This window comes from Hippopotamus amphibius, chromosome 3 (genome assembly GCF_030028045.1).
Source record: "Hippopotamus amphibius kiboko isolate mHipAmp2 chromosome 3, mHipAmp2.hap2, whole genome shotgun sequence".
NCBI lineage: Eukaryota > Metazoa > Chordata > Mammalia > Artiodactyla > Hippopotamidae > Hippopotamus > Hippopotamus amphibius.
The window spans coordinates 152,909,314-152,931,097 of record NC_080188.1 but is presented as its reverse complement, the minus strand read 5'-3'; the positions used below and the strand labels follow the sequence as shown (position 1 = coordinate 152,931,097).

At 44.9% G+C, this 21,784-nt stretch overlaps 1 protein-coding gene across 5 annotated transcripts in view; it reads right to left on the bottom strand.

The window, feature by feature from the left end:
• Positions 1-8,052: 8,052 nt before the first annotated feature.
• ATP2B4 (ATPase plasma membrane Ca2+ transporting 4) overlaps positions 8,053-21,784 on the bottom strand; it is a 93,378-nt gene continuing 79,646 nt past the window's right edge. For 3 of the 5 annotated variants that reach the window (XM_057730143.1, XM_057730142.1, XM_057730144.1), the window contains 2 exons: positions 21,534-21,710; positions 8,053-12,587 (listed from right to left, as the gene is read on the bottom strand). In XM_057730143.1, the coding sequence (XP_057586126.1) occupies positions 12,273-12,587; positions 21,534-21,710 (492 nt within the window). In that variant the 3' untranslated portion in view covers positions 8,053-12,272. Of the gene's footprint in view, positions 12,588-17,450; positions 17,632-21,533; positions 21,711-21,784 lie in introns of all 5 variants that reach the window. The other 2 variants (XM_057730145.1, XM_057730146.1) reach the window with 2 other exon arrangements.

Genomic DNA, 21,784 nt, shown 5'->3' with positions numbered 1-21,784 from the left:
GGCTGCCTGCTAAACGTTGTTGCTAATACCGAAAATCTTTCAGAATCCTCTTTGGAAAGACAGAAGCACTGGGTTAAGCGTATCAGATCTTAATTTACTACCTGGGTGATCTTGGGCAGGGCCTCTAATCTTTTCAGGTGTTTCCTTGGATGTAAAATGATGATAATAATAGTATTTAGGTGATGCTGTTGTGAGAATTAATTGGTCGAACAATGAAAAATGCTTGGCTTAGGACTTGGCATATGCCACAGCTCGTTAAAGAGGCTGCTATTACAGTGTCATCTCCTGATGCACGAGGCTCATTTTTTTACCCTTAATGGACTGCTCCCTCAGGCCTTTCTCTCTTCCTCTCTCGATGCTTAGCCTGCCTACCTTCTGTGTGTTCCTTTATTCTTTAAGCACATATCTCTGGGACATCTCCCAACCCATAGTACCAGGCACTGGCTGCGCGCATAGAACAGATGCAACCCCTGGCCCGCCTACCGTGGTCAGTCTCGGATGGCTACCCCCTTGCAGGCACTCTGCACTCCAAGCAGACCCCGCTCACTGTCACTTTCATACTCTGGGCCTTTGCATCAGTTCCTTCCTTTTAACAGTAGTTTCTTTTTCTCTTGTAGAATTCCAATAAAATCACATTTTAAGAGTTTATGCTGGTTACTTCTGGGTTGTGGGGCTTGAGGTATTTTGTTATTTTCTTTTTTGACCCATTGTTTGAATTATTGTAAAGATCGTGTCATTTTTATAAAAAACAAAACTGTTATTTTTTTTAAAATGTGCCCTAAGCATCACCACTTCTGTGAAGCCCTTTGCATCTGGAACTGGATTCTTGCTTTTCTGTGTCCCCACGGCACCATGTGTAATAGCACTTCTCAATTGTTGGGATTAGTTGTTTAAATGTGTGTCTCCCCAAGTAGACTCTGAACCCTCTCAGGGCAGAGACTGTGTTTTCACTTATTACATCTCTGGCATTGGGCACAGTGCCTGACTGTAAGACTTAAAACTGGGTCCTCTGAGAGGTTCTCTCAGGTGCTTGTTGCTGCTGTGATTTTATGACCTAAATGTGTAACAGGGTGAGATATTAAGAAAGAAATGAGTGTCCTAGTCGTTTTTCCTGCTGTGCACTAATGGGCCAAAGGACAAAGCCATCTCTGTACTGCCTTCCCTGCACCTCACAGAAAGGGCAACCTGAGGTCCTGTGTTGGGTCTCCTTTGCCCTAGGAAGGGGTTAACAATGGCTTTTGTATTTCTGGGCCCCCAAAATGACAAAATTGCCCTGTGTGAAAGACAACTGGTCAGGCTTTGTTTTTGAAGGTCTGGGAGCCGAGACAGCGGAGTAGGATGACAGCTAAAGCCTTAATGGTAGCAACCCCACCCCTCTTCGCTCATTTGCTCGTGTCCTGGAGGCCTTCTCTAGTCCAGGCATGTGTGAAACAGAACAAAGGCAGCAAATACCCTCCTTTTAAGTTGTGAGAGAGCAGGATTAGGACAGAAAGATTTAGAAAGTACAGAAATATTTCTCTGCTCCCTGCAGAGAGTTTGGAAGCAACCCAAGTTTCTTGGGAAGAGTGAGGAGAGTTTGGAAGCAAGGCATGTGACCAGACTAGATGATAGCCTCTGTCCCCTAGGCTAAGCCCTAGTGGAAGAGGTGGGTTGGCACTGCCGACTGGTAAGAGAGCCCTTTCCTTAAGACTAGTGTCCTGAGAGCAGGCTGACCTCTGCCTGCTTGGTCCTTCTGGAGTTCTTCGTTTGACAGCCTCCCCTTGAGTCCTGGCAGCTGCAGAGCCACGGAGCATAGATAGCTGTGAGGCTGACAGCCCGGTCTTCCCTCGGCCCCAGAGCTGTGAGAGAGCTGGCTTCTGTCCTCCCAGCCCACACAGTCAGAGAGATTCTGGCAGGAGGGGGATGACTCCTCAGCAGAGGAAGCAGGGTGGGTAGTCACACCAAGAATCAGATTTAGAGCACAGCACATGTCAGAGGAGGCGCTGAGCGCAGAGGGCCTGCCTGGGGACCAGGCAGCAACATGACAACAGGAGCAGGAAGCTGGAATGGGGGAGGCACAGCTCAAGATGGTTTTCTTTGTTCCCTTCTTGTGTGAGCAAATAAAATATCATTTCAGTCATTTCATTAACCAGGGCATCCTGAACAAGCTGGGGTGGGATGCAATATATCTTAATTTTTTTGAACAGGACTTTTCTTTTCACTGTTTTGTGTGTCATAGGACAACAGCATGACAGTGGGGCTTGAATTTACCTGTATCCCTTTTACCTGTATTAGGCTTGGCCCATATGTGGCATGCATGCTAGCTAAAGCTGCATCATTGTTCTTCCATTTTCTCTAGATTGCAGCCACACAATAGCCAAAGCGATCCCCTTAAACTGTAAGATAGATCATTGGAATCCTAAGTTAAAACCCTCCAATGGGGGCTTCCCTGGTGGCACAGTGGTTAAGAATCCGCCTGCCAATGCAGGGGACACGGGTTCGATCCTTGGTCTGGGAAGATCCCACACGCCATGGAGCAACTAAGCCCGTGCTCCACAACTACTGAGCCTGTGCTCGAGAGCCTGTGAGCCACAGCTAATGAGCCCACACTCCGCAACTACTGAAGCCCGCGTGCCTAGAGCCCATGCTCCAAAACAAGAGAAGCCACGGCAATGAGGAGCCCGTGCATCGCAATGAAGAGTAGCCCCCGCTCTCCGCAACTACAAAGAGCCCGCGCGCAGTAACAAAGACCCAACACTGCCAATAAATGAAAATGAATAAATATTAAAAAAAAATCCTCCAACGAATTCCTGTTTCATGAACGTCAACCTTATCATGGCTTACAGGTTCTGCATCCACTTCCAGCCCTCCATCTCCAAACATATCTCTTCACTTTCCCACTTAGTCACTCAATGCTAATCCCTGGCTTCCTCCTTGCATGTCCTCACACAAAGCCTTCGCACTTGCTTTGCCCTTTGCCTGGAATCTCTTTCCTCTGTGTATTTACCTAGCTCACTCTTTTACTTTCTTCACAGTCTTCTTTGTCTGAGAGGCCTTCCCTGACCCCTCTGCAAAAGAGCAAGCCTCATGCCCTGTGCTCCCTATTTTCCTTACACCACTTTACTTTAACTTGGTCCTTGTCACCATTCGATGTGCTCTGTATTTACTTGTTTGTTTTGTCTCTCTCCACAAGACTAAATTAAAAAAGATCAGGATCTTTGTTTTGTTCCCTGTCGTACCCCCAGTGCATGGATACACAGTAAATACTTGATGAATGAAATGAGAGGACCAATGTGCAAGTGGAGAAGATGAGACCATAAAAAAAATGACTAGGAGAAGCCTCTCACAGATCTTGGCCAGTGCTAGCTAGTCTGGTGCTAGATTTGTCTTGATTTAGAAGAGAAACAGATTTCTTGTACTTTAAGGGCTATGGAACAATTTGTCTTTGTTGCAGGTGTAAGTGGCTGAGCACCGTGAAGCCTGTAGCTACTGTCCCAGTATGCAGTAGTGCGCAATGCACACACAATGCTGCATTCCAGGGAAGATAAAGCAATGGAGAAAATGCCATCTAGACATTCTTTTATGGTTTTTTAAAGAAATTTTATTATTGTTATTATTTTTTAATTTTTGGCCGCGTTGGGTCTTTGTTGCTGCACCTGGGCCTCCTCTAGGTGCCGCTAGCAGGGGCTACTCTTTGTTGCAGTGCTCAGGCTTCTCATTGCGGTGGCTTCTCTTGTTGCAGAGCACGGGCTCTAGGCATGTGGGCTTCAATAGTGGCATGAGGACTTCAGTAGTTGTGGCGCATGGGCTTAGTTGCTCCGAGGCATGTGGGATCTTCCTGGACCAGGGATTGAACCCATGTCCCCTGCATTGGCAGGCGGATTCTTAAGCACTGTGCCACAAGGTAAGTCCCCTCTTTTATGGTTATTAATAGCAATTATAGATATCAGAGCAAGAATGGAAAGTGTCAGAGTTGGAGACATCCTTAGGTCACAGAGCAAATTAGCAGCAGGGTTGGGATTATAACACAGGCCTTCTAATTCCCAGGCCAGCTCTTTCCACCAAAGCTCACATGAGCCTTCTTGCTTCTCTTCTAATTTTAAGCCATTCCATTGGGTTAGATTTCTGGATTTCCAAACTACTACTCTTCCCACAACAAATTCCAAAGCAGAACAGCCAGACAACAATCTCAGCAGAATGGACTATAATCACTAGGTTTTACTCTATATTATTTATGCTGACATTGATAATTATAATAGGAGACAATGAAGACAGGATCCCAATTAGGCTTGCTTGTGTATTTAATCACACAACTTGTGACATTGTCACCCAAGTTTGGATCATTTCAGCACAGATTATTTGATTTGTTAATTAGAACCTTAGCATTCCAGAGCCAGGGCGACCTTAGAGATGGCTAGTTTATAGTGCTTTAAGTCATTTTTTAAAGCTGCAGCTGACCTGGAAGCCAAACACTTTAAAAGAAAAAGCTACTTTTGTTGATTGAACCCCTGTGGGCTCTGAATCATCGCTAAGGAATCCCTTTCAGATCTTCAAAGTATAACTTGAAAATCATTGATGTAGTTCCACGTTCTCCTTTTAGAGATGGAAAATCAAGCCAGTCAAGAAGCAGAGTTCACATCAGGATTTTCTCCATCTAATTTTTCTGTTTAAGCTCCTCCACCAAAGGGTAAGCAGGAAAACATTCAAATCCTTTTTCTTTCCTACCTAATTAGCAGCAGTTTCAATTCTAAGGTTTAATGGGAAAGGTGCAGGAATGTTTGACTCGAAGGGTTTGGATAACCATGGCTGAAGGCAATCAAAATTTCCATCCCTTCCCTCCTCACCTTCACGTCCTCTTTCAAAAATTTTCATATATATTTCATCTATTTTTTAATTTAATTTTTTTTGGCCACACCATGTGGCTTGTGAGATCTTAGTTCCCCGACCAGAGACTGAACCTGCACCCTCGGCAGTGAAAGCAGAGTCCTAACCACTGAACTGCCAGGAAATTCCCTATATTTGCTTTAAATAAGGCCAAGATATGAAGATCTGGAGTTAAAACAAGAAACAACCTAATCAATCATGCTGTTTGGAGGATGGTCTACATGGCCATTAGAACGGGGGACATCAGAGAAACCAAGTGATCCTGAACTCAGGGGCCAGGTCTATCTGAAGAGATGATGCAACCGGTTCTGAGTGTGAAGGCATCAGCCACTCACAGTTCAAGTGTTTCATGAGCATAAGTTAACCTTCTGATTGTAATTTGGATTTCCAAATATGTGGGTCATTTAAATTCTCATTGTAAGTAAGTGTAAAGTGGCATTTTGGTTTTGACACCAGCCTCTCAGGAGATGACACTGGGAGGACATTCCAAAGAGACCGCTCCCTTCTATGTGTGTATCTTCTGAGGATTGGGGGGTGTTCTTTGAAACAAATTTCAGGGAAGATTTACGATTAGTTCCATCAGGATATGGGCAAGCCCAGATCCCAGAAGTCACTGCCTAAAAGGCTAAAAGTCAAGGCTAAAAGTATTCTGGTCTGTGAATCTAGCCGGCTATTACTTCTCGGGGCTTAGATTCATGTTGGGGACAACTGGATATTAACAGTATCACAGAGGTAGTAATAGGTGCACATGTTTTATTTACAACAGGTTTCAAAATTTGCTGGTAAAGGACGTACCATTTTTATCTTGCTTGCAATGACATGGAGGCCATGCCCTAATAGACTCAGGTCAGGGGCTCGTAACCAGCTTACTGGTACCCAGTGAGTCATCCTTGGATTTGCCCAGAGTTTAAGTCAGGGAGTTGCCTAGTTGTGTGACTATAGGGGTGGGGAGGTGGGGGTAGGGAATCTGTCAGTCTTAGTGGAGAGTTTCAAACAGACCCAATGACCACAGGGAGAGGATATGGTAGCTGAGAAAGGCGAAACTTACAAGCTATTCTTAAAGATGGAGGGCAAATAAACTACTTGTTTTAGAAGTGGGGGTAGGGAAAGATGGAAGAAAAGAGCACGTTTTTTTCTATATGCTAACATGCCTAAGGAACTGAGCTGGCTTTACACTCCATTAAACCAATGTCTTAGGAAACACTGGTTTCTGCCAGAAAGCTACTTTGAAGGTCTTCTCCATGCCTCACCTCACAGCGGGGTTAGGAGGTATGGACCCTAAAGATCCTGTTTGGCGTAGCAGGGGCACAGATTTAAGGCCCATGAAGATGAGGTGAGAGTAAGAGGGGAAATACAAGGCCAAGACTTAGAAAGGACTCTAGTTGTGTGTGTGTGTGTGTGTGTGTGTGTGTGTGTGTTTTGCACCCCTTTTAAGCAAGGGTGTTTGAGATGGAAGCCACAGTGGAAAGAAAAAGACTTTTAGTTCTGTTTTGTGAATGATTTCTGTTATCAAATAAGTCCCAGCCCCTGTTTGGTTGGTTGTTTTTTTTTTTTTTAAATTAATTAATTTATTTTATTGGCTGTGTTGGGTCTTTTTTGCTGTGCGTGGGCTTTCTTTTTTTAGTTGCGGGCTTTCTTTTTAGTTGCGGTGAGTGGGGGCTACTCTTTGTTGTGGTGCGCGGGCTCCTCATTGCCATGGCTTCTCTTGTTGCAGAGCACAGGCTCTAGGCATGTGGGCTTCAGTAGTTTCAGCACATGGGCTCAATAGTTGTGGCTCACGGGCTCTAAAGCGCAGGCTCAATAGTTGTTGTGGTGCACAGGCTTAGTTGCTCTGCGGCATGTGGGATCTTCCTGGAGCAGGGATCGAACCCGTGTACCCTGCATTGGCAGGTGGATTCTCAACCACTGTGCCACCTAGGAAGCCCCGGTTGGTTGGTTATTATTTTCTCCCCAGCATGTTTGAAAGACACTAAGTGGGCAGTGTTGCTGTGCCTGTGGAGACCAACCTGGGATAAAAAAGTGGGGATAAGACTTCTCACTACAGAAGACTTTCTCAACCAGGGTTGGTTCCTCCTTCAGAACCAGCCTGTTCAAAGAGCCAGGAAAGGTTGGATTATTCTTCAACATCATACTTTTCCTAGAATACCCTGGGGAGCTGACAAAGTCCTTTCCTTCCTCACTGTTTTAAAAGAGAGCAGGGAGACTTCCCTGGTGGTGCAGTGGTTAAAAATCCGCTTGCCAAGGCAGGGGACACAGGTTCGATTCCTGGGCTGGGAAGATCCCACATGCAACGGAGCAACTGGGTCTGTGTGCTACAGCTACTGAGCCTGCGTGCCACAACTACTGAAGCCTGCACGCCTAGAGACCGTGCTCCGCAACAAGAGAAGCCTCCGCAATGAGAAGTCTGCACACCGCAACGAAGAGTGGCACCCGCTCGCCGCAACTAGAGAAAGCCTGCATGCAGCAATGAAGACCCAACACAGCCAAAAATAAATAAATACATTAATTAATTATTTAAAAAAATAAAAGAGAGCAGGGAACTTGATTGTGTGTCTGGATGAGAGTTGCTGAAAGGAGTTCTGAGTTCTGAGATATAAGATATGAAATCTCAGAACTTAAATGACCGGCCAGGAAGCTGTTTAGACCTGAAACTAAGGCCTAATATTAGTCATGCTAGAGACCCAGTAAATGAAAGAGCTAAAACAAACAACAAACAAACAAGCAAACTCCCAACCCCCCAAAAAACCTTTGGCATGGTGGGAACTGGAGAACCCTGGAAGGAAGGTAGGGAATAGCTGCTATAAGAGAAATTAATTTTCCCGATAGGTATTTTGTTAAAAATAAAAAAATAAAAATAAAACAAACAAAAGAAAGGACTGCCAAATCTGACTCTTTTTCATCCTTTCAAACTCATCCTTTTTCAAAAGCTCCAGCTTCACAGTTCTCTGATTGCAGATTTTAACCAAGGTGGGCAGAGCAAAGCTTGTACTCCAAGGGAATGAAACTGGCAACCAGGGCTGAGAGTCACCAGAGGGAAGTGTTGGCAGAGAAGCACATCAGGGTCCATGACAGGCTGAGCTCTGGGCTTGCACAGACAGGCTCTCCACGTGGCTGTGGCAGATCCCTTCTCAACTTCGACAACCACTGACATTACCCAAAAGTGGATACATATTGAGGACAGCACAGTCACAAGTGGGCATGGGTTTTTATTCTCAGTGCACAACAGTTTGGTTTCTGCTCATCAGCGACAGCTTTATTGGTTCCCAAAAAAATGATCCCTTTTTTTCCCCCTTCTTTTAAAACTCCCTTTCTATTCCTCTTGTCTCATGGAACAACATGTTTGAATTTCAGATTTGTCAGCTTATAGCATTTTTTCCCTAAGAACCCTATAAATACATGCAAAACATTGTACAGAGAGCTTAAATAATATCAAAATGCAAATACAGAGTGGGTGCACTGCTGAGCTGAACTGCAGGTTAAGGCAACACACACTGGGGTACACACTGCTTTGATATCATCAGTTGTTTATGTCATGCAGATCACAATAGTCCATCTTTTGTTTTGTTTTGTTTCTTTTATACAAAAATACCAGTGCCTGTTATACTAGTTACTGAAAAAAAAAGAAGAAACTCAAAATTCCTATCTGCTGATTTGAAAAGAACAATGTAGATTTGTTGGCACATATATATGGCATAGTCACATATGGCATATATACATATGGGGAGAAAACATGAACCAGAGGCCAACTCAGTCATGGAGAGCTCACCTCCCTTCATCCCTCCTAATCAGGAGGATAGGGGAGAGCAGGCCTAACAGCAGGGCTGCGAAGGTAAAGGACGGCACTGAGCTATATGGAAGGGTGTCTGATCTATTCTGAGGAGGAGCCTGGAATGGCTTAAGAAGAACAGACACTTATAAGTGCCCCACCCCCAGCACAGCAGTGGCGTGCTCCCCAGATGTGAAGAGTAAGGAAGAGGAAGTATGCTCTTTGTGATGGCATCACGGGCTGCTTCAATCACTAGGCAGAGGAAGCAGGAAAAAAAGGAAGTGACATGGTTAGAGGTTTCAGGGCGCATGTGAGCTTGTCACACCCTTCTGGTTTCTGGCAGTGAGATAATCACTCAGATTTAACTGTGCAGGCGCTCCCCACTGACGCTCAAGGGGAAGAAGAAACACAAACCCTAAAGAACTCGCAAGTGCCGGAGGGATTTCTCGGTGATCTCTCTACCACCTTCAGAGATGGAGAGTCATTTCAGAGGGCAGAGGACACCTATGGGAAGGATGTAGTCAAGACTGTCACCCAGGGCTAGAAGCAGCCTGTATTTTCCCACGTAGAACTCTGCCTCTCATCTAACATATTGCATAAAACTTTTCTAGAGGAGGGAGGGACGTCTCAAATGAAATCCTTGCACAAAAAATCGCTAGTGGAAAACTCCAGGGGCGACAGGAGGTGAAAGAACCATAAAAAATGCAAACCCCAAATCAGAGCATCCTTGCAGCCCAGTGTCTTGGGCCACTCTGCCAGTTGTTCTTCAAGAAATATAAATCTATCTGAGGTTCCTGATTCTGATCGCTAGTTCCTGGTACCCGTTTCCATCGGGGTGTACACTCATTTCCTACCTGCTGTCCCCTTTTCCTTCCCATCCATCATCTACTGCCCATTTTTCTAGATTTATCAAGAGAGGACTCTAGGATAATATTTCCCCCTTTTCCCCATCAGACCCTTTTCAAATCCAAAGCACCACTTCTGGGGAAAGCTTTATTAACTTATGCCATATTTATCCACTGCCAGTTGGATAACTGAAACTGAATAGGAAAAAACTTATATAAAAAATATAGGCACATAAACACTTAAACTTACTCAATTCCATATCAACAAAATTTATATTAAAAAAATTCTAGAACCCAACAACTTTTTTCCCCCTAAGTATAAAGATGGCTGTTTGGAGAAAGGAAGTTTGGTGCATTGGTTTTAAAACCAATTGCAAATATACTATAAGTCACCTGCCACGTTTAACAGCTGGTTATGTGCTCCCTTCCATAGGGTTACATGACAGCACTTTATTTTAAATCCTTTAAACAAAATACATATGGCTGACTCAAAAAATATCAGTTTCTGATCTAAAGAAAACTATATTTTTTTGCATAATATTTCTATATTTTCTCTCCTACTATGGAAACTGGAATACACACAAAAAACCCTATTGACCTTAAACAAGTAGACACAAGCCCTCAAGAGTAACCTGTCAGGCACCATGAGAATCTTTTGGGAGCAGGAATGATAAAATAGCCTCCAAAGTTTGTTTTAAAAACTGATCTGAGGTAATAAAAAGACTTGACACAACTAAATCTTCCAATGTACTTAATAAATATGTATGTGAACACCTAACACCTTGGGTGAGCTATTTTTTCCCCCATTAGTACTAAAGACAGAGAAAAGATCACTGAAACATGTAACCTTTACAAAACCAAAATCAGATCTGGTGGCTGATGTAGTAATGGGGATGTGCAGGGGGTATTGTTTCTTTAGTCTTCCGACCTAGGACAGCTCAGGTGAAAGGGTGAGGGAGGAGGGACCCAGAAAAAAAGGCTGGAGAGGATAGGTTCAGGTCATCTGAGTCCCAAATGGAAATCTGGCAGTTCCTAACAGCCCCTTCTCCCTGCTCCCATCATTCTAGAAAGAGGGGGCAGGCTTCATTCATCCAGTGGGAGATGGGAATTAGCAGACAGGAGCCGACCCCTGCACAGAAGAGCTTACGTCAGCACGGCAGGGATAGAAATGGAGATCCTGCAATTGCGGCTCCACCCTGTCCCATTAAGGAACACTTAACAAATCTCCTAGCCGAGTCCCACACTCCCGACTCGCGACTCCCGAGAGCCGGGTGGGAAGGGGATGTTTTGAGCAGTGCTCAGGGAGAGAAGGCACAGGGCTTAACTGTGCAGCACTGAGCACATTCTGGAGGGGGCTTGAGTGGGGTGTGCAAGACGAAGGGAGGAAGGAAGGGAGCTTTTCAGGGTGGGTCTTTTGCTCCTTTAAGTCAGCAAAATCACGGGAGCCTCCCACTTTGGATACATATTTTCAACATCAGAATATCTGAGAAAGGCTGGGGCCTTTTTAGAGACTGGATGTTAGGAGACGTGGCAGAGAGTAGAAGGAGAAAACTGAAGGGAATGTCAAAGCTGGTCCCCAGCCGCCCAAGCTCAAGGTTTCTGGTTTCTCAGAGGAAGGTTTTCTCAGATCCTGCTGGAATGGCACTTTGGCCTCTCCCAAGGCTGCTTAATACTCCCCCAACAATCAGGTCCTGCCCTGGAAGATCCTTGGCGCATGGCTTTGAAAGCATTAATTGTCACCCCAAGGAGGACTCCACAGGGTTGGCTTTGATGGTCTGTCTTGTCCTAGACCTGCCAGCTTCTGTTCCTTAATATCCAAGTCCAGTTAGAAGGCAAGGTCATTCTTAATTCATCCCTTTGTCATCACTTTAGGAATAGGAGAAAGCTCAGGCTTTAGGTAAAAACTACGAATCATATACATGCAAGCTTCGTGGTTAAGGCTGATCTCCCCGGCACTTAGAAACCACACACACCTGATAAGATGGCAGTTCAGAAGTAGATAACCTGGCCACAACAGGAATATACTTTTACCAGCTCTCAACTGCTTCCAAAGGACCCTGTTAGCAAAGAAACCTATCTGCCTCTAGAACTCTCCATTGGGGCCAGAAGGGAGAATGGTCAAAGCTGACTCAACTCATCCATGTCCTTTCCATTTTCTTAATCATCACGACTTTAAAAAAAAAAAAAAAAAAAAAGAAAGAGTGAAGCTAAGGAAGACGATATTCACAAAAGACCAAGAAACCATGGGGAGGTTTGACTGGAAGGGCAGAAAGAGGTAAAGGGCTTTAGCTATAAGTTTTCAAAATGGAAATATTGTTTTAAAATAATCACTCTATAGGCTGATTCTATACCTTCCATTCTTACCTCAACACATTTCATTTGAGGATACCTGTTGCTCTGAACTTTTAACTGAGCTTGTAAACAGCACAGATTCGTAGGACAAAAATCCAGAAGTGAGGAGACTGGTGACATAGGTATGAATACTGGTGAGAATTTGGGTTGGGGTAAATGCCAAGAGGATTCTTGTCATTTCTTTAAAAATGACAACTGATATACCCAAGGAGTAGATCTACCATTCGTTACTTGCCTGGGGTTTAACTGAGTCCTGCTACAAACCCCAACTCAAGTTTCAGTTGAAATCCTTGAGGTCTGTGCTCTTGCCTCTTCATGGTCAGGTGGGGGTTCACACATACTTGGGAGCAGCTGACATGACAGTGAAGAGTCCCATCATCACCTTATTGACGGGGTAGATGAAAAGGGAAATAGGGAAGGCAGGAACGGGAGTCAGAGAATGAAGTTCAAACTGATGTCTCCAGGCTGTGTAGAGGGCTGTCCGAGTGGGAGGCAACAATTTGTACTTGGCAGCAATCCACTGCATTGTTGTTTTTGTTGGCTTGCGAAGTGACCTCACCATCCGACAGGAGCATCCTAGTCCCAGGCTTAGAAACCTTTTCAAAAGTTTCCTCTTCTTGCTCATCCAGGAGTGGTGTTCGTGGCCCCTCCTCATCTATGGCGAATTCAGGGTGGGTCATGAAGCTGTGGATGGAGTTTTGGTTCCTGGGTTTCTGAATGCTTTCATGGAGGGAACTATGGAATGCTTTGACCACTTTGATCTACACCAGGGGAAGGAAAAGAAGGATGAGAAAATACGGAGGTGAGAATTGGTTAGGAGAACAAGGAACTGGATGGTTTGAGGAGAGAAACAACATCCAAACTACAAAACACTACTGCGCAACAACCAAAACCAAACATATGAGAAGAGATTATAAAACACTAGAAATATCACGTGGCTGAAACTTCAAGCATTGAGGTGGGGTGGGGAGAGTGAGTAATGGCAAACAACTAGAATATTTCAAAAGCTGCATAAAAAAAAAAAGTAGAAAACCCAAAGCAAAGTTAGCATTCCCAAACAATCCACTCTTAAAATGAAACAGGAAACAAAAAGATTCATTAGTTCTTTTGGATGGAGGGCAAGGACATTGGAACTGGGTGCAAATTAATAGCCAAACTTAAAAGATGATTCAGACATGTGCATTTGTGTGTTGAAGCCAAACATTTTGTGAATGTGGAATGGAAAAGTTACACACTGAAGTTTAGTTATCTGTTTAAAACCCTCAAAGAGCCAAACACGTATCAATTCACACACAATACATTTTGGGTGATAAGTGACCATGAATACAGTTCAGCAAGGCAGACAAACCCATCTTCATTTGTGTCAGCAGCATGCAAGAAATTAAAAGTCTTATACTCTCCAATTTAATAATTGCTCTTTCAGTCAGGAAACATGCATATATTTATATCCCACAATCTCTACCATGTCCTCTTCCCCCAAAGAAAGTAGAACTCCACTTCTTCAGTCCCTCCCCTGGAAGAGGTAGATGGATACAGGCATCAAAAGATGCCTCCCCCTGGCGCTGACAGAAGGCCACTCTCTCAGCTCAGATGAGGCCAGACACGCATGGCCATGTCTCTGACATGTAGCAGCTGTGCCCAGTCGTGCAGCTTTCTCCAGCTGTTTGTAAATTATGAAGAGGAACATGATCTTCTGTGGAGAAGGGAAAGGATGGGACGAGGACACAAACCACCCCATCTAGGAGGCAGTGCTACAAACAAGAGGCTTTTCTGATGGGGTGGACCAAGAGGATGGAGGAAAGGAAACAATTTATAGTTCAACTGGACAAAGGGAAATGCACTGCCCTATAAGTGTCAAAATCTTTGTTCTACTGCACAACAAAGGAAGGGATTCAGTTTAGAGAAGAGGAAAAATTGACAATAATTGATCCCTGTGCCCAGCCTTCGCCTTATCCACAGGCACCAGCTCTTTTGGCAGCTGCTTTTCTGAACTGGAGGTCTCTCTGAGGTATGCTTTAGAACTTGGGTTGGTAGACTTGGAGTAGGGGGAGAAGGTTGAATCCTGAGAGGTTGGAGAGAGAGCCCGGGGGAAAAGAAAGTGGTTGTAGGACAGTTTTAGTTGTTGGGAGGTGGCTGATCGTAGTCTTGTCCCAAAGTTCTCCCCCAGAAAAGAAATAGAAGTAATGCAGGAGAAATTGTCGAGGTGGGGAGGTGGATAAGGAGAAATGATGAGGTTTGGGGTAGGGCACATCCTTCATTACTCTGCTCTTTAAGCAAAGAATATGTTCCTGGAGAACAGGCAAGGATGTGGAGATAGCAGAGCACACAAATAGGCAGGCAAATAAACTGGTTGGAGTGCTTGTTCTTAATGTTTCCTATCACTGTACAGAACCTTCAAAAGTAATGCACAAAGAAGGTTCATTAAAGTTGTGTTTCTGCTGGCTAAGGCTTTCCTTACCTTGCCTCGCTCCACAACAGACTGGCAGACCCACCTAGGACAGAGAGGTGCTCAGAGCTCAGAAGGCAAAGGACTCTTTGTCACTCAATGGAATCAGCTCAATGCTTCAGCCAAGAAGAATCAAGGAACCTGGGCACACATTCACCTTGATGCACAGAAAGTTAGGACTTACTTTTCCATCCTTAGGTGAGATCAGATGGAATGTAGGTTCCATTTGGTTTTCAGGAAGTCCCAAGTTTTAATGGATCTATGTCAGTTCTTAGAGCAAGGCAACTTGGGTTAAGTAAGCCCAAACCCAATGCCTTCTCCCCTGGCCCTAGTCAAGAGATGAGCTTAAATCCATACTACCTCCTGTAGGAGTGATAACATAGCCCATACTTTTTACTCACTCTTTAGATCTCAACATTTCTAACAAGTGCTACAAGAGGACAGGTACCTTTATACCATGAGTTGATCTTCTTCAATATCAGTGATTTTCAAACTTCCTGTTTCTATTTTTTTTTTTGAAGCAATTGAATACTTTTTTAAAATAATTATATGTGAAGTCCAATCTAGAAAACAGATTTTTAAAAACAGGAGTTGGGAGGTGGGTCTGGAGCCCTGTTTGCTGGCTTTTCCTCTCACCTGTTGGGGTGATCAATAACCGTTACAGGTGAACAATAAGGGAGATAAAAGTGCACTGGGGATGGGTAGATGGAAAAGATAGGGACAACGTCTTCGTTGGGGGAGCAAAGAACAGTCATCCAGCTAGAGAACAGGACTTCTGGAATCTAAAGGGAAAGCAGCCACCTGTAAGGGAAGCTCAAGAGAAGAGGAGACAGAGAGCTAAGGAGCACCATCAGGTGGCCTGGCAGGTGGAGAGAAGGGTGGGGGGTAGAGGGTGGGGGGCTGCGCCAGAATGCTCCTCAACTCTGGCACTAGCCTCAGAGACTATACAACACATGCTGATGGACACCCACACAGCTACATCATCACCAATCCACCCCAAGGGGTGGCATCTTCCCTCCCTGATTCACAGCGCCTGGTGCATGAGCAGTGTGTGGGGAACAAGACACAGATAGTGAGGTGGGTGTTGTGAAAGCTCCAGGCCCTCTCCACACGGCCAATCAACTCTTCCTGCCCCAATCATCATCTCTCGAAGTCTCCGAGAGATGACTCCTCTGTGCCCCCTGTCCTACAGGTGAAAGGGAATGATTGAGGGGCAACTCTTTCTCATGGCTCAGAAGCCCAAACCAGGCTGGACCTTAGGTTAGGTATGAGAGCTAAGGGTCACTCTCTGGAGCTCAGTGAATGGGCAGATGAAGACTCCATTTCCTCAGCTAGAATTCTGTAGGTTTCTGCTCCTTTTTCAGAAACCAGGGGAAGAGAAGGGATTAGGGCCTTCCTATAGAGAGAAATCTTAGAGATTTATCCACTGAAGGTTAGATAAATAATTGAATTCATTTGGAAATCTGGAATGGGAAATGGTTCTAAAATGCATGATTATAACTTCTAGGCCCTCCAGTAAGAAGGCACAGCTGGAGAAAGAGCAGGTACGGCCTGACTCTCCTGATTCTCTAGTCTTTGAGGATTCGTATCTTATCTTCTACCAGCAACTCTATATGAGCCCAATGGGCTCTGTCGTTTGCATAGTCTCCTTCCACCGTCAAATCACCGGCGCAGCTGTCACTAATCCTTCCTAACAGAGAGGCATGATTTAAAAAAGAACAGAAACTAGTTGGAAGGACATGGCAAAACTAGAAGACAAAAGGAAATGAGAGGAATATGGAGGGACTAAAATCAGAGGCTCTTGCATATTTGTAGGGTAAGACTTACTTAGTTCTTTGACTTTGAGACTAAAGCATATGCATCTATATGAACCTCCTCTTCCCCTGCCCCTCATATCTCACATGAGGACACTTAGAGTTGGCTATTAAGACAGCAGATAATCTACGTCTGATCAGCCTATACACTCACAATCAAGTGAACCACATATAATGCAATTTTTCTTTCTTTACCCCCCATCCGAGGGTTGGAGTGGTGGTGGTTGGAAGTGGGATTGGAGGAAACAGACTAAACACTCAGAAATCTGAAGCCCACAATATACTTAACACAGAGAGACTCCTTTCCCACCAAATACCTTAATAGCACTATCTGCAAAGAGCCTTCTATTTCCTCTCTGTGTCCCACGTGGGGAAGGTAAAAAGATCAGAAATAGGAAGGCATAAGCATTAGCAAGAATCCAATAATCTGCCAATAATCCACTAGATCTTAGGTTGAGCCTTCACAGCATTCCAGTTGACAGGCTGGCTGAGAAAGGGGTTCCTAAAACTTTACGTGCAAAATAAGATATGAAGTGCTGGCTATAGGTGAAACAATCAAACTAGAGGAAAGGAGAAGGAAAAAAAGAAAAAGAAAAAGAAAAAATATTTAAGAAAAAATAAGTTATTTTGATCTTTTCATATATTTCTCCTACCGAGATGTGAATGAATTGATTCTTAAACCAGACTTTGGTTTAAGGTCCCTGAAAAGTAAAAGCTCTGTGCATTTAAACTAACACCTTTTTTTCACATTCAGCTACAATTTTATGCCAACATTGCCAGCTAATAGAGTGACAGCCAAAAGGACTATTATTATTGGCCAAATTCAACATTGACTCAATTATGACAGACATACTGGTATAAAAAACCCCCATAGGAACAGTAGGTCCCTTTATGCCTTTTTTCAGGAGATCTCAAACTTGCCCCCAAATGAAGAGAGTTCCTGAGTCTTCATCTGGCTTAACCTTATACCTAACCTTAGGAGACAGAGTTGAGACTCAAAGGAGCATTAGGAGAGGAGAGGAACAATGACATATTCAAACAAAGCAACAAACAAACAAAGTAAAGTAAAACAAACAAAACTCAAGGAAGGAACAGGCAATGCAGAGGAACAACCAGAAAACAGGATTACTGTCTTTAAAATGTTTACGGTTTAATAGCTTTTCAACATTAAAAGAATAAAATTAAATAAAAGGGCACACAGCCTGGTTTGGGAGTGGGATTTCTGCCCCACTTTTCTTCCCTTAAGTCATAGATCAAAGGGAAAAAACAAAAGGAGAAGATAACCATGGTTGGTTAAAGTGAGTGCCACGTGCTCTCTTGTGGTCATTTTAGCAAATCATGCATCATAATAGACTATCACTCACTGCCCAGAGTAGGAGATGAAACAGCAGCAGCAACAGAAGTGGTGGGGGGAGATTTGACTGGTGCCACTGTTACATAGGATGAGCTAGGAACATGTTTTACATCAAGGTGTTGACCCATGGTCTGGCGCTTTAGGACTCCCTTAAAAGAGGCTCCCGTCTGGAATGTATTAATTACGTCGATCTGCAAAGAATCAGAAAGTGAGACAGCTTTGCTCCACAGTCAGAGAGAAAAGGAAGAGGAAGGGAGGGTCCAAGAGGGTTAGGGAGGGGGATGGAAAGAGCTGGGAAAAGGGGATAGGAGATGGAGAGCAAGAGAGAGTCCCTCACACACAAAACAATGGTGAGGAGAAGGGGGAAAAATGTTAATTGCACATCACACTTCATTTACGGAACAATTTGCTACGGAGTCTAAATACCCAGCCAGAGTCCAGTCTTCTCTTCCCTTTTAGCCTATGATGGACATCTTAGGTATGCTGGTATCCAAAAGTATCTAAAATTTAAAGGGACTTCCCCACTCCTGACTCCTGACAGAGAGTGACAGCTTATTCATTGCTCTGACCTGTACTCTTAAAAAAGTAAGGCATGCAATTTAAGATAGTAGGTAAAGTACATATTACTGAATTTTGAGGCTCAGGAACCTCTAAGCCAATTCAATTGACTACTATTTTTGCAGATCTTCCAGGAAAATAACTCATGTGTTTAAACAGAGGCATGCAGTAGCCCGTACACAGGTGCCATGGTGGAAAGGCTCCGGACCGCGAGTTACTGGGCTCACCCTCTTCTGGGTTCTTCTCTGAGATACTCTGTCCTTTGGTGGGAGTGGACAAGGCCCCTGAAAGTGGAGCTCAGGAAACCAGTGGCCAGGCTTTTTAGAGAGAACGACACTAGCAGCATTTATGCACTGGAGACCCTGAAACAGCTCGCACAAGGCAAAAGAGAACTCAGCAGTTAGATGGGGCAGGGGAGGAAGAGTTGGTTGGCAGTAGTGGTGGTTGGTTAGCAGCTGCAAGTCTAGCCCTATACAGCTTGTCTCTGATTTTCCGTGTCCTACTCCTCAGAGACAGAGGCAACAATTGCCACTTGTTTTCCGACAGTGATCTTGATCTGGGGCCTTAGTCAAACCTACCATCCTCATCCCTGACCGCTGAGTAACAAGGAACAAGTCAAAAGGAATTCCTATACCCTTCAGGATCTGGTAGAATCATCTTGAAAATGCCAACATGCTTAATACCAAGGGCCAATCTACCATGGATGTAGGAAAGGTGTTGATTCCACTCCACTCATCTAACTTCATTCCCTAGGTGAGAAGACAGGAAAGCAGGTAAGTCAGACAGTTGTTCTTATTTATAAAGCTTCCTGAGAAGCCATGAAATGTTTAGGGCTAGTTTCTGGATTCAGACCAAGTTTGAGCTAAAATACCACTGTTTATCACATGATACAGTTTCCAGTTCCAGGAGACCGAGGAGCCTGATGCAGGAGGAAAAGGTCTGCGTGTGGGTAGGGCTCAGTCACACGGAAGAAGGGGCTGGAAAGTCATCTTCCTCACGGCTTATTAGGGTCACAAGGTCCCAACCTCCACAGTGAAACTGGACTCCAGATTTACCTTCCCCAAATCCTAGCCCTCAAGTTTCCCAGTCTTCTGCTTTCTAGTGCTTTTAGCTCTCCCAAAGCTAAAGGGACCAGGATGGGATAATGGCTTGGCAACACTTCCCACCCCTAAGTGTTGTAAGGAGAATGACAACAAGGACCAACGACTGGATGGCAGGGAATTTTGTAAGAACCCGACGGAGGTGAAGAGTTAATGCGAGAGAGCTTTAGGACCCAGGATACGGGTTAGGACAGTCATTTGCTTATGGAGTCAGGTGCAATGGCACAGATTTGCTCATTATGGCATCTTTAACAGGTCGCCTTTGCTGCCCAAGGTTAGGCTTTAATGTCATTCTGGTCCAACTGCCTCTTGCTCCAACAGAGAAAGGTAGTATACCTAAAGCTACGTAGGCAGCGAAACTAGAAAGATGTATAGTCGAGGGAATGGAAATTGGTAGTGGAGGGGAAGGAAGATCCATGAATCTCAGCCCCAGGAGAGAAAAGTGTGAAGGAGCCAGGAGGCACTGGAACGAGGGAATCCTGGCTAGGAAAAAAAATTACATAGTAGGAGAGGAGGCAGGTGATCCTGAAGGGAAGAAAAGCAGACAGGTTATTCTGAGAAAAGCAGGCGTACAGGGAAGCACTGAGGCCTTAGAGATATAAGCCAAAGGCGCCAAGTTCTCTGGGCACGTGAGGCCCTTGCTCGTGATGGACTTGGCAGCCTGGAGGGCGGGGTGGGTGTGGAAACTCTGGACGTGCTGAGGCAGTTTTTGCAGGTCCCACGGGGATTTCCCTCTCTGGGAGAGGGACCTCAAGAGAGGGGAAAGGAGCCCCAGCGTTTCCTTCCCTAGCCCTGCTTTCCCATTTCCATCTGTTCTCTTGTCTGTAGGAGATGAATTCCCAGCTGCTATAGTAGTCCTCCCTTATCCGTGGGGGATACGTTCCAAGACACCCAGTGGATGCCTGAAACTGCAGATAGTGCTGAACCCTGTATATACTATGTTTTTTTCCTACACTAATGGGTGGGTAGCTTATACAGTGAGGATATGATAGGCAATGGGATGATTTTTGTCCAGGACAGGATAGAGTGGGATGCCATGAGATTTCATCAGCTACTCAGAATGGCATGCAATTTAAAACTTATCAGTTATTTATTTCTGAAAGTTTTCATTTAATGTTTTCATTTAATATTTTCAGGTTATGGTTGACCATGGGTAGCTAAAACCAAGGAAAGCAAAGCCACGGATAAGGAGGGGACTACTGTATTTAGCTTAAGCTATTCATTTCACCTTTCTTCCCTAGGAAGTGGTGGGCTCAACTAGGGACCTTTTGTTTTGTTTTGTTTTTTATTTGGCACATGGGCTTAGTTCCTCCGTGGCATGTGGGATCTTCCTGGAGCAGGGATCGAACCTGTGTCCCCTGCATTGGCAGGCAGATTCTTAACCACTGCGCCACCTAGGAAGCCCCATCAACTAGGGAACTTTTGAAACCACCTGCAAGGCTAATTTTAGAGAGTGAAATTTACTTCTGGGATCTCTAGCCAATCAGTAAAGAGGGATAGGCCTGTTCTCTGGAGAACACCTTTGAGAACTTGGGGATTTACAGTTCCTTGAGATGGGAACTCTCAGGACTAACATAACAGAGGTATGTGGGGTAAGAACAGGGAAAGTGATAGGATTACCAATGTTTAGACCAGCGCATTTACCCAGGAAAAGGTAGTTACAGTTGCTGCATGGAAAGTGGGGGGAAAAGTTACTGTAGGGCTATAGGTGGGGACTTAAGAGCAGCAGGAGCAGCTTCTATCCCATTTCAGAAATTGCAGGAAAGGAAAAGGTTTGAAGAAATTATAGCTTCTTCCTTTCTGGGAAGCAAGTCTGAGTCCAGTAAAATATACTCAGGCACTGAGAGACTACTGTCATTTATATACACTTAGCCATCAGATTCTCCATCATGGCCTTAAATTGTGAGTGGGGAAGACATAAGAGAGTGAGTTTCTTTTACAAAGATCCCTCCAGATAACATCTACATTCCCCTAATAGCAGCTTGAGGATGTACAGTAAATGTCTGCTGGGGATGCTGCCATGGAGATATTTTCTAAATCCGTCCTTTTGCAGGGTCAGGGTCAGGAAAGACTCTGAACATTTCCCACCCTGAGGTTAGGCCTAGTGCTTAGAAGAGACCTTATGCAGGAAGCTTGCCCACCCAATGGAGGGTGGGAAGTGGGCTTCTGATGAACCCAAAGCTAGAGGATGATGCTAGCAGTTAGTGTCCCGTGCTCTAGGCCCCACCATGATCGCTTTCCCCTCAGAGGAGCCCATACGGCTGCCCCTGCCTTTGTCTGTCCTGAAGCAAGGGAGCTCAGGCTGCCTGCCAGTGACAGGACCTTAGGAAGGGGAGAGACACTGGCCATCAAGAACTGCTGCCCTCCCAACACCTCCCGAGAAAGATGGGGGAGATTCCTTCTCCCAGGAAGAGGATAGGCTACTATCACAGTACCTGAGTCTGGATGCGGTTCAGGCCCCGGAACCAGAGGATCTGGCCTCGGCGCAGCTCCATCTCTGCATGGTCAATCTCGTCCAGCCCCTCAGCATCCTTGGTGATCTCCTCTTTGGTGGTGCCATGCCCAGCCTCTTTCAGGAACTTCAGGGATTGGGTGGGTATCGTGGAGATGACCTGAGAACAGGTGGAGCAAAAGCAGAGACACCAGAATCAGGGCAAGAAGAGCTGTCACTTAACTTTATGGGCCA